Source organism: Lipotes vexillifer, unplaced genomic scaffold (genome assembly GCF_000442215.2).
Source record: "Lipotes vexillifer unplaced genomic scaffold, Lipotes_vexillifer_v1.1 scaffold36, whole genome shotgun sequence".
In the NCBI taxonomy this organism is placed as follows: domain Eukaryota; kingdom Metazoa; phylum Chordata; class Mammalia; order Artiodactyla; family Lipotidae; genus Lipotes; species Lipotes vexillifer.
The window spans coordinates 3,481,746-3,495,056 of record NW_006792448.1 but is presented as its reverse complement, the minus strand read 5'-3'; the positions used below and the strand labels follow the sequence as shown (position 1 = coordinate 3,495,056).

Genomic DNA, 13,311 nt, shown 5'->3' with positions numbered 1-13,311 from the left:
TTCCTGCTGGGAAATTAGTGTTTTCTGGAATGGAGTGGGTATAATCATCCAGAGGTGGTAGTTCTGTTAAGATCTCAGTATGCCGTGGCACTAACACCGGAGGCAAAACTAAAAGAGTAAAAGAAATCCAAGTCAATGGCAGAGCAAAGGGGAGGGTGACACCTGTATTAAAGCTTTCATTAACTTTTGAAGTTTAGGATCCACCTACTTGGCATTATTTGGCTATTTTAACTTGTCATGTAGTCCACAATCTAAATCTCCAAGTCCCAATTTATCTTGTACTTTTGGGGACAAAGTGATCCTGGTAATATTATATTACCACAGAAGTTCATAAGTCCTCATCAGAAAGGTTGCAGAGGGCTTCCCTGGTGGCGCAGTGGTTGAGAGTCCGCCTGCCGATGCAGGGGATGCGGGTTCGTGCCCCGGTCTGGGAGGATCCCACGTGCCGCGGAGCGGCTGGGCCCGTGAGCCATGGCCGCTGGGCCTGCGCGTCCGGAGCCTGTGCTCCGCAACGGGAGAGGCCACAACAGGGAGAGGCCCACATCCAAAAAAAAAAAAAAAAAAAAGAAAGGTTGCAGAAAGATTTGTAAAATCAGATTTGGGGTATTTTTTGAAAATATAGCTGTATTCTTTTAGAAAGTTTCAAGTATACAGCTAAGTAAATTGAAAGTCCTGCTATGAGTTTTACCGAACTGCTTAGATGCAAATGATGTCATTAAAGTACATCAAAAAAACAAAGAGCAAAATTACTGAAAACAGGTAGTGCAGCAGACAAGTAATAAGACATATCATTCAGTTCTAAGCAGACTGTGTATCTGTGGGATTAGAATTTCCTAGACATTACTTTGATGTGAAATGCTTGCTATTCCAAGAAACTAAGATATCTTTCCCTCTAAGATATATTTTCCCATAACATGTGTTAAAAAACTTTAAAGTATTTTTAATTACTGCCAAAAAATATACTGAATTTAAAGGTAACTTACTAGAGTTTTATACCAAAATTTCCCTGGGTCAATTAGGTGTAAGAGTACCTAATACACTTAAGTTCAAGCATTTAATTAAAACAAGGGGAAAAAATCTACTTTTCCTACCTGGTGTCTCAACTCTCTGGTAGTGGTAAGGGTTTACACATACTTCATCCTTTTTAAGATTAAAAGCATATTCGCAGTTTTCAATTGCCTTGAGTTCATGATGACTGTGAAGATCAGGCCAGCGCCATAATCGGCAATATATTACATGCGGCAGTCCTTTCCGATGAGATACCTGAAGACGACCATCAAGAGACCTATTGGGAAGCAAGGGAAAAGAAAGGTGGGAACTTTAAAAAAAATAAATGTTCTCAATTGAGATAAATTAGTACAATAAGAGCATAAAGAAAGGAATGACAGACGTTTAGTTAGTTTTAGTGAGTACAAGGAAGAAAAATGTGTTATCTAATGGATCTCATATAAAAGTAAGCAGCAACACTAGGGTATGTTTCTTATAAACATGCTACATAAATGACTCAAATGTCATTGAACGGGTAACCGCTTGGGGAAAAAGTGATTTTTTTAAAAAAGTATCATATAGCTATACTTGAAAAACTTTTGTCAACAACTTCCATCTTTAGTGAATCAAACTCTTATTTAGGGAGGCTCGTAAGGGCATTATTTCTGTAGGTGATAGAATTATCAAAAAAAGGAACTAGTGTGAAGAATGATAAATACCAACAATGATGTAAAAGTAACTTACTAAAACTAATGTAACTCATTACCCAGTTGTGACTGTTTTGAGTACTGAGGTATATTTCTATATAGCTCACACATAAATGCAGATGGTGATGAATATGATGAGATGAAATGGACCAATACCAATGTGCTCAAAAAAGAGAATAAGGTGATAAAAAAAAAAGATAACATAAAAACGAGTTAGCCTGGCATTAATTGTGATATAAGGGGTTCAGTAAATAAGTATGTACTTATTAGTATACAGATGAGATTTAGATGATAGCAAGAAATTTAGCAAAAAACTGGTTATGTATCTACTTAAAAATTAGGCCAACAACAGATTATAATCTAACCTCACACTAAAATGAGAATATAGTTATCAAAGTTTCTATTCTTTAGGGGAGGCAATAATTTTAAAAAGATTCAAAACTAGAATTTCATTGATAAAACATCAGCTGAAACATTTAATATATTTTTAATACTGGCAAGCAGTTATTTTAAATGCCATGCCTTATTTTACATTAAGGAAACATCCAAGGCAAAATTATACTAAGCAACCCACTATAGGTCTTTCCAAAACACCCTCCCTCCCACAAGATCTCTAGGATTCGATAGAGGGCAGAATATTCACCTGGTTTGTTCAGAGAAGCTGTAAAGGCCTGTTGTATCCCACTGATCTATCGTATTTGGTGTACTCAGTCCCCAAATTTCAGAGCAAGTGCTGTGCATAAATTGAAAAACAAAAAATTGATGTGAACATGGAAGCATGGTTATTCAAATTACCATGATGTAAAACATGGAAAATGTACAGAATACTTCCTTCACCCAGAAAATATACATTGCTTCACTTTTTCACAGGCATTTAGTGCTGGTTTCTATATTTTCTATATGAAGGAAGCCAATAAAATGGAACATGTGACTCCAGATAAGTTATGATTATGTTTTTAAAATGTGAACACCAATGCTCTCTAGCTTAATGAAATCATACCTATGCCTTTTCCAATTTCTTCTACTCACAACAAAGGATCCTATGCCATTAGCCTTACTAACAGTGCTTCATTTTATAACCCAGTTTTTAAAAAAAAACTTACCTAAAAATGGATGTCAGCTAGTATTTTTAATATAGGTAAAATTCCAATTGAAATAGACATATACCCACAGTTAAGATTTCCAGGTTATTTGTTTGAGATACATATACATTCAGTTTTACTGAAAATTATTATTGCTCTCTTATTACTGTAAAGGACAAGGAAATGGATTTTGAAGTCATTCTAGTGCAGCATACTACCTTAAAAGTTTTAAGAAATTGCTATAAGGACTAAAGATACGTGAAAGGACAAAATTCATAAAAGATAGTATGAATATGACAAAGTTGCTATATCTAGTTTTTCTCATTAATACACCTGAAAGGCATATACCAGAAAGACCTCAAAATTTTTCTTCCACATTTCTTTCCAGAACAAGGGCAGCCCAGAGATAAGTCTGCCTATTTTCCCTGCCACCACTTCATCTGTGGGAGAAGAGAAGAAAAGGAGAAAAGAACAGGTGCTTAAAAACAGTCTGGAATGGAACTAATGACAGCCAAAGGGGTCTCAGTTATAAGTCATACTTTTAAAATTAGAGTCAAAAGATAATTTCTGAAACTCTATTCCATTTCTTACATATTACAAAATCATCAAAATTTAAAGGAAGAGAAAGAAATATTTCAAAAGAACTTTTGAAAATCAAATTAAACAACTGGTTAAATTCCAGATGTATACTTTGCTAATGAGCTAACTCAGTCAGCATTTCAAAGGGCACTGGTGAAAAGTGCTGTCTTCCTGTGGCTGGACAACACATCAAGTGGGCTTCAGGGCTTCAGGGCTACAGGGCCTTTTGCACAGTCACTGGGCTGCAGAAACATTTCACGCCATGCTTTGGAGGCTACAGTAAGTATAATACTGAGTGGTTTTTAAAAATACATTTTCAGACACTTTCCAGCAGCTTTCTGAGACATTTTACAGATTCTCTTGGTTTTTAGGCTTCTAACTTCCACTTCTCAGACGACAAAAGTCAGAAAAAACCAAACTGGAGGATAATTCAGACCTTTCCTTTTTTCCCAAAGATGTACTGACTAAACAACCATCACAGAAATGGTCCTTTAATTCGGATATTTATCAAATATCTACTGGAAACATACAGCACCATGTAGTTTAAAACAATAAAATCAACTGAATTCTAGAGTCTCATGAATCCAAATTTAAACCTCAGAAGGAACAGTATGCATCTTACTCTTCTCTCTTTGAAAATAATTTGAGGAAAATGATTGATAAAAGAGTAGATAATGAGGCTATTCTGCTCTTATGAGACTAAAATGAACATTTCACTCAAGTTAACTCTGGAACTGACATGGGAACCAAAATGTAATAGGTCATGAAGAGCTTAAGTTGTGCTTTATTCAAGCCTTGAAATATATCAGAGAACAATAAGCAGTAGTTGTTAAAAACAGGCAATCAATTTAGAGGCAGAAAGACCTAAATCCCAACTCTAACTGGCCACTTTCCCACTGCCATCACAAGGTATATTTAAGCCTCAGTTCTACTGATCATTATAATCTCTCTCACACAAATTGGAAAGTTTATTTAAAAATAATAAATTTGCTTCTATCAAGCAAAATATTTCCTTGTTTATATATGAAAATTTTTTTAAAGAATCAATTTATAACAAAATATACAAAGCACCTAGAATAAATGTAATTATAAATGTGTCAAAACTACACCAAGAAACATTTTGATTATTACTAAAGAACACAAAAATCAACTAAGCAAAGAGAAAAACATACATCTTCCTAGACAGGAAGATAACATCACAGCGATATCAGTTCTGTCAAATTTATATATTTGATGCACTCAATAAAAATTTTAAAAAATTGTTTAAGACCCTGATAAAATTACCTGAAATATAATGGATCAAAAGAAACAAGAATGACCAGGAAAACTCTGACAAAGAAGAAACTGGCCATTACCAGATCCTGAAACACATTATAAATCCTCAGTAATGGAAATAGTATGCAATTAACAAAAGAATACACAAACAAAACAGAATAGAGGTTCTGCCAGTAGAGTAGCCTCAATTAGGCAAATCTTCCTTTGGATAAAAATGAGAGCCTCTGAACAAAATATAATAAAATTAACTATTTGAAAATATAATAAAATCAACTATTTGATAACAGTGGAGAGAGACCAAAAACAGATACAAATTGAAGGGAAGTCAGCCTTTGTAAGGGCAGAACTGCACTGGATGAGAGCTGCATTTGTGTGGCTCTATATCCAAAGGCACCCCACAGTGTAAGCTACCCAGGGCAACTAGGCCTTAAGCAGAAAACAGCAGTTTTAAGGACCTGCAGAATCAGAGGGTCGATTTGGGGCTGCTGGAAAGGCTGGAAAGAGAAGAGGGCAATCCCATAATGACGGAAGCCACGAAGGGAAAAAAAAATCTGAATAGGGGTATGAACTCTGCCCAGACCCTTAAACTAGGCATGTGGGAGAGACTGCAGAGGCCTGCTGAAAACCAGTGCTTAAAAGTCTGAAAGAACTAAGCTGAGATTTCAGCTGTTGCTTTTCTCAGAGGCAGTTTGGACTCTGAGGTCACCCAAAACTATCTGTTAGAACAAAAATCAACATTCTTCAGAGAAAGATAAGAGAATTTAGTCTCTAAAATATTTTGTCCCAAATACCCAGTATAAAAAAATCACAAAATACTAAACGTGTGAAGAAATAAGAAAATGTTACCCCCAATAAAAACAGACCCCCAAGATGAATTAACAGACAAGAATTTTAAAGTAACTATTATGAATATGTTCGTGGACTTAATGAACAGATGGGAAGCTCAGCTGAGTAATGGAAGCTATAAAAACAAATTAAATGAAAACTCTAGAACTGAAAATTACAAAATCAGAAATTAAAAATTAGCTTGATGATTGGAGAAGACAGAAGAGTTGGTGAATTTGAAGATGGATCAATAGAAATTATCTAATCAGAACTGAAATAAAAGACTGAATAACAAAATAAACAGTCTCAGTAACATGTGCAGTCCCAGAAAGAGGGGAAGCAAGAACAAAAAAATTTTGAATTAATAATGGCTGAAAAATCTTCAACTTCAGTGAAAAACTAAACTTAAACTTCCAAGAAACTCAGTGAATACCAAGCAGTTTAAATACAAAACCACCAAAAACATACTGGGAATATCACTGTCAAACTCCTAAAAACAAAAGATGAAAAGAAAATCTTTAAGCTGGTGGGAAGCATAAAAACTTGGCACAAAGGACTCCATCCAAACCCCTGCAGTTAGAGACTTGACCAAACTCTAACATGGCTTCTAGCAACCTAAGGCCTCGTCCCTGGTGTGACCCAGACCCTACTGAGCTCCTGCCTGGAAAAGCTCAAGGCTGCCAAAAGAATTAACCATTTGTTCCAGCCAATACTGGAACAAATAGGCCCCTGACCTCCTTTTCCCAGCACATCTATTTAAAAAGCTTACAACTGTAAATCCTTCCTGTCTCTTTGAAATGTACACATGACTCCTACAACTCAGGAGTGGAGGACCTGAAAACCACTCCTTTGAAATGTAACCAATCACCAGGAAAAATGGGGTCTCCATCTTCCAGTCTGCCCTCTGAGGGAAGGCAGAAGTCTTAACTTCCAATAAATGCCATTTAGCAGACACAGATGGCCTAAATCACATGGACACTGACCAAACCTGGTACCCACTTTTTGGGTAATTTTTCACTTCCCTGACTCTGTTCCAAACCCCACTCATTAACCCCTTGCTACTCCGTCATTCTCCCAGTCACCTCTGCGCAAATTGGAATTGGGCTCAGATCTTACCCCTGCTGGAATGGTTACTGAATAAAATCTGTTTTTACCACTTTTAACCAACAACGTGCAGTTTTGTTTAATTTTGACAGCAGCCAAACCAGAGCAATTTATACATGTAAAGGCATAAAGACGTGAATAATAATTTCTCATCAGAAACAATGGAAGCCAGAAGATAATGCAACAGCAGCTTTAAAGAGCAGCAAGGACAAAACAAACAAACAAAACCCTCAACCTAAAATCTATAATCAACAAAAATATCCTTCATAAAAGAAGTCAAAACAAAAATGTGTTCAGATAAACAAAAACTGAGAGACTTCTAGCGGACTCTGCACAAAGAAATGCCTAAAGGAAAATTCTTCAGGATAAAGAGAAATGACAACAGATGGAAACTCTAAATCTGGGGGAAATTTTTTTAAAAACTAGCAAGTCTAGGTATGTAAGTAAATATGAAAGACAATATTCTGTTCGTCTCTTAATTTCTACAAAAAGGAGATGACCAACTACAGAAAAAAACTGTTAACTCTAAAAGCATGTAGTGTAATTTATAACAATGGCAGCAGAAGCAACAGGAGGTGTTTAAAAACCACTACATTATTGCAAAGCTAAAGATGCATATTGTCGCTGTGAAAGCAACTCCCCCACACACACACGCAAAGGGCAAAAGAGAGTAACTAAAGAGCATATAGAAAACTAAAATGAAATACTAAAAAATAAGCCCAAAGGAAAGAAAGGAGAAAAGAACAAAAAAACAGATAACCGAAAACAGAGTAAAGAGTAAAACAAAGAGTAAGTCCAACCCATCAACGATAATGTTATACATAAATACACCACATACTCCAATAAGCCGGAGACTGGTCAGAATGAATACAGGATGCAAAATGTCTACAAAAAAAGATGTACTTTAAATATAATATATGGATGGGCTGAAAATACAAGAGTGGAAATACAAAGTTCATGCAAGCAATAAGTTTAATAAAGCACAGTACCAGAAATAAGACTTCAAGTCTAAGAATATTACCAAAGTAAAAAGAGACATTAAGAAGGACAATTCATCAGAAGACATTAACAATCCTGTAAGCATTTAAAAATACAGTTTCAAAATACATGAAGCAAAAACCGACAGATCTAAAGGAAGAAATGAACAAATCGGCCATCAGAGCAATCTCAGTAACTCTTTGGACAGTCACACTACCAAAAAAACAAAAAAATCTATGTATCATAGAAGAGCTGCACAATACTATCAACCACCTTCTAACTGACATTTATAGAATCCTCTTCAAGTGCACATGGAATATTTAAAAGAGAGCAAAACAGTGCCTGACAATCAGCTGGTGGGTGGGTGGGTGGGTGCCTGATTCTTTAGAAGAGGCTAGAAAACTGCCTAAATTTTTCTAGAAATGCTAATTTCTTCCCAGAAATGGCTTTCAAATTACATCACTCAAAAAACCAGACCAAACTTAGGACAATTTTCTCTTCCCTTCTCGTCTTTGTGTATGGGGACATGTAGTTCAAGACCTCCCAAGGGAACTCTATCAGTTTTCATCATTATGTATTTAAAAAAGAATGGCATGTAATGAGAAGTCATCCATGGATCCTATGGTATAGTCAGTGTTTTCTGAACAAAGTCAAAGGACAAGACAGGATCTAGTACAGTAACAGTGACTCAAAAAATACTTGATAAATGAGTGAACTTTATGGGGAATTCCTTTATATAAAACAGATAAAAGCAGAAAGGTTCCATGCTTACTGTAGGCATTAAACAAAAGCACAGAATAAGAGCGAGACAAGAGTACTACTACCTTTGCCTTCCCTTTAGGCCTGAGGCACCTCTATTTAACACCGGGATCCAAGAGAAACTGATCAATAATTATCTGGAGTCAACAGGCAATGATCTAAGATCCATGAACTATTTCAGAGAAATGGTTTGCATTATTAGGTATCAACTGAACGTTGAATGAATGAATAATCTACAGAGATCTAAACTTGAGTTTACTTCTGAGTTACATATTGTGACGTTCTTGGTTAAAAAAAATACGAGACACCACATGCTGAGGACAGTTAATTTTAAAACTCTGAAATCCTATAGATTATGTTCTTTGGCCATAAGTGAATTAAATTAAAAATCAATGATTGAAAGATACTTAGAAAAGTCCCAAATATTTGGAAATTAACAACATACATCTAAGTAACCCATGGGTTAAAGAAGAAATGACAAAATAAAGTAGAAAATACTTTATATGATAAGGACTCCACAATATAAAAAATTGGGGAAAGGGGGCTAAAGGAGAATCTATTGCTTAAATGTTTATATTAGAAAGAAGAAATATTTTAAATTAATGACTTAATTTTAGTCAACAATGATATAGTTCTAATTAACGCTGTACTGGAGGTCGTAGCCAGTGGCGAGAAAAAGAAAATTAGAAAGGGAAGAAATAAAACTGCTTTTTTACAGCCAAACTCAAAGAAATATACAGTAGAAGGGTGGTTGTCAGGGGTATGGGGGAAATGGGGAGATGTAGGTCAAAAGATGAACTAAAAGTTCTGGGGATCTAACGTACAACATGGTGACTATAATTAACAATACAGGTATACCTCATTTTATTGTGCTTCACAGATATTGTGTATTTGGTTTTTTTTTTTTTTTTTTACAAATTGAAGATTTGCCCTGAGTCAAGCAAAATCTCCTGGTGCCATTTTTCCAACAGAATTTGATCACTCCATGCCTCTATGTCACATTTTGGTAATTCTCACAATATTTCAAACTTTTTCATTATTATCATATTTTTTATATTTTTTATAGTGATCTGTGATCTTTGATGTTACTATTGCAATTGTTTGGGGGAACCATGAATCACACCCATCTAAGATGCTGTATGTGTTCTGACTGCTCCACCTACCAGCCATCTCTGCCCCCACCACCTCCCTATCCCCTGAGACAAAACAATATTGAAATTAGGCTAATTAATAACCCAATAATGGCCTCTATGTGCTCTAGTGAAAGGAAGATTCGTACATTTCTCACTTTAAATCAAAAGTTATAGAAATGATGAAGCTTAACGAAGAATGTTATGTTGAAATCCCAGACAGGCCGAAACCTAGGCCACTTGCACCAAACAGTAAGCCAAATTGTGGATGCAAAAGAAAAGTTCTTGAAGGAAACTAAAAGTGCTACTCCTGTGAACACAAAAATGATTAAAAAAAAAAAGCAAAAACAGCCTTACTGCTGATACGAATCACCAGCCACAACACCCCCTTAAGCCAAAGCCTAATCCAAAACAAGGCCCTTTCTTCAACTCTGTGAAGGCTAAAGGAGGTGAGAAAATAGCAGAAGAAAAGTTTGAAGCTAGCAGAGGTTCCTTCATGAGGTTTAAGGAAAGAGATGAGTCATCTCTGTAACATCAAAGTGCAAGGTGAAGGTGCTGCTGTAAAAGTGACACCAAGGTATCTAGAAGATCTAGCTAAGGTAACTAATGAATGTGGCTACACTAAACAACAGACTTTCAATGTAGACAAAACAGCCTTATATGGGAAAAAGATGCCATCTAGGACTTCATAGCTAGAGAGAAGTCAATGCCTGGCTTCAAAGCTTTAAAGGATAGGCTGACTCTACTAACGACTCTCTCATTAGGGACTAATGCAGTTGGTGACTTTAAAGCCAATGGTCATTTACCATTCTAGGGTCCTAGGGTCCTTAAGAATTATGCTAAATCAACTCTACCTGTGATCTATAAATGGAACAACAAAGCCTGGATAACAAAGCCTGGATTACAACATAGTTTACTAAATAACTTAAGCCCACTGTTGAGACTTACTGCTCAGAAAAAAGATTCCTTTCAAATTTTTACTGCTCACTGACAATGCACCTGGTCACCCAAGAGCAATGATGGAGAGGTACAACAATAATGTTGTTATCATGCCTGCTAACACAACATCCATTCTGCAGCCCATGGATCAAGGGGTAATTTTGACTTTCAAGTCTCATCATTTGCAAAATACATTTCGTAAGGCTGTAGCTGCCATAGATGATGATGATGGCAGCAAATGATGATCTGGGCAAAGTCCATTGAAAACCTTCTGGAAAGAATTCACCATTCTAGCTGCCATTAAGAACATTCACAGGAGTTTGGAAGAATTTGATTCCAACCCTCGTGGATGACTTTGAGGGGTTCAAGACTCCAGTGGAGGAAGTAACTGCAGATGTGGTGGAAACAGCCAGAAGTGAAGCCTGAAGACGTGACTGAATGGTTGCCATCTCATAAGACTTTCACGGATAAGGATTTGCTTCTGATGGATGAGCAAAAAATGTGGTTTCCTGAGATGGAATCTACTCCTGGTGAAGATATGGTGAAGGCTGTTGAAATGACAACAAAGGATTTAGAATATGACATAAACTTAGTTGATAAAGCAGCAGCAGGGTTTGAGAGGGCTGACTCCAATTTCGAAAGAAGTTCTACTGTGGGTAAAATGCTATTAAATAGCATTGCATGCTACAGAGAAATTGTTCGTGAAAAGAAGAGTCAATCGACGTGGTAAACTGCAGTGCTGTCCTATTTTAAGAAATTGCCACAGCTGCTCCAAGCTTCAGGACCACCACTCCGATCAGTCAGAAGCCAGGAACATCAAGGCAAGACTCTCCATCAGCAAAAAGACTACCATTCACTAAAGGCTAAGATGATGGCTAGCATTTTTTTTTTTAGCAATAAAGTATTTTTAAATTAAGGTATGTACACTGTTTTTATTTTTTAAGATATAATGCTATTGCACACTTAACAGACTACAGCAGAGCATAAACGTAACTTTTTGTATAGACTGGAAAGCTAAAAACTCCTAGTGATTCACTTTATTGAGCTATTTGTCCTGTTGTGAGGTCTGGGACAAGCCCACAGTATCTCCAAGGTACGGCTGTACTGTATCATATATATGAAAGTTAAGAAAGTAAATCTTAAAAGTTACCACCACACACACACGAAAAGGTAATTATGTGAGGGGATGGACATGTTAACTAACTTAATTGTGGTAACCATTCTGTAATATATATGTGTATCAAATCATCACATTGTATACCTTAAACTTGTATTTTTCGTATGTCAATAATCTCAATAAAGCAGGAATAAAAACCCTTTTTCTGAACAATGACATAACTGTTTACATAGAAAGTCTCTGAAGCAACTTCTAGAACTCATTAGTGAATTTAGCAATGTTGTAGGATTTAATGGCAACTTATAAAAATCCATTATATTTCTATTACAGCAATAAACTATGTGAAAATTAAAAATTTAAATTCCATTTACAATGGTGTCAAAAACATAAAATACCTAGACAAAAGGTTTAATTAACGCAAGATGTGTAAGACCTGTTTACTAACAACTAAAAATCTTGCTGAAAGATATTAAATAAACCTAAGTATATAAAGGAATACAATATATTAGATTAAATGACTCAAGATGTCCATTTTCCCTAATTCCCTAATAATATTTGCTCTATTTTTTCAAATCCATTGCAATCATGATTTCAGCAAGGTATTTTTATAGCAACTGACAAGCTGATCTAATACATATATGGAAATGCAAAAGATCTTGAAAAGCAAAACATCTGGAAAAAGAAGAACACACAACATGGACGAATCTCTTAAATATTCAGTTGACCAAGAGAAGCTGAACATGAAAGACTAGATACTGAATGATTCCATTTACATAAAGTTCTACAAGGGGCAAAACAAACTGGAAGTGAAAAAAATTGCAACAGTGGTTTTGCCTCTGGGGGAAAGAGGATGAAAGAACTTTCTGGGTGATTGAAATGTTCTGTATCTTGATACACTGTATATGCATTTGTCAGATCTAATCCTACTAAGCATTATGATTTGTGTACTTTACCATTTGAAAATTTTACCTAAAAATACAAACAAGGAAAAAGAAGAACTTCAGACAATGCAATAATAATCAAAATGGAAAGTAGCAACAAAAATTTATTTAGTATACGATAAAGTTCCCTAAGAATTGATAAAGAAAGATCTCTAAAATATAAATTAAGTGAAAAAAAATGTACAATATTTTAGTAAGCTACTCTCTGTGTAAAAAAGGACAATTAAAACTATCTTTAAGTATTTGCACATGCATATGGGAAAGACACACACACACACACACACACACACACACACACACACACCATGAACAGGAGTTACTTGAGGTGGGGAGAGGGAGGGAAGGGTAAATTTTTCGATGTTTGTTTGTTGTTTTTATGTATGCATGTACACATAAAACATATACAGATTTTTAAACCATGTGAATGTATTGCCTTTTATCAAATTAAACAAATCAAACAAAATAATACTGCCACAGAATAAAATGTAAGTCAAGTTGTCTTGACATTTCTATTAAAAGATATGCTTCTAACCTTAGATAACTAAGAAGTACAGATTGTTATTTCCTATTCTGCGTCATTTCAGCTCACTCTGGGCATTACTAAAGGAGATAATAAAATGCCAGTCTGAGCCCTGTTTATTCTCTTCTAGCAAAATGTCCTCTCCATATAACATGGGCCTTTGGTACCCATTTTCTTCCACATGTATTTATGTCAACAGCCCCTTCCTAGCCACCTTTTGACTTAACTACTAATTCTTTTTTAGGTATGCCTAGAAAACCAGGTCAATTTTTAAGGCCTAGTAGTCTAAGGGATTTTTTTTTTTTTTTTTGCGGCACGCAGCCCTCTCACTGTTGTGGCCTCTCCCGTTGCGGAGCACAGGCTCCGGA

The 13,311-nt window shown here is 35.7% G+C and overlaps 1 protein-coding gene across 3 annotated transcripts in view; it reads right to left on the bottom strand.

Annotated features, from left to right (window-relative positions):
* The window catches only part of SMAD2 (SMAD family member 2), a 56,464-nt gene that overhangs the window by 30,632 nt on the left and 12,521 nt on the right, over positions 1 to 13,311 (bottom strand). For 2 of the 3 annotated variants that reach the window (XM_007465605.1, XM_007465604.1), the window contains exons 2-3: positions 1,092 to 1,285; positions 6 to 108 (exon numbers count right to left, since the gene is read on the bottom strand). In XM_007465605.1, the coding sequence (XP_007465667.1) occupies positions 6 to 108; positions 1,092 to 1,285 (297 nt within the window). Of the gene's footprint in view, positions 1 to 5; positions 109 to 1,091; positions 1,286 to 2,337; positions 2,428 to 13,311 lie in introns of all 3 variants that reach the window. The other variant, XM_007465603.1, reaches the window with a different exon arrangement.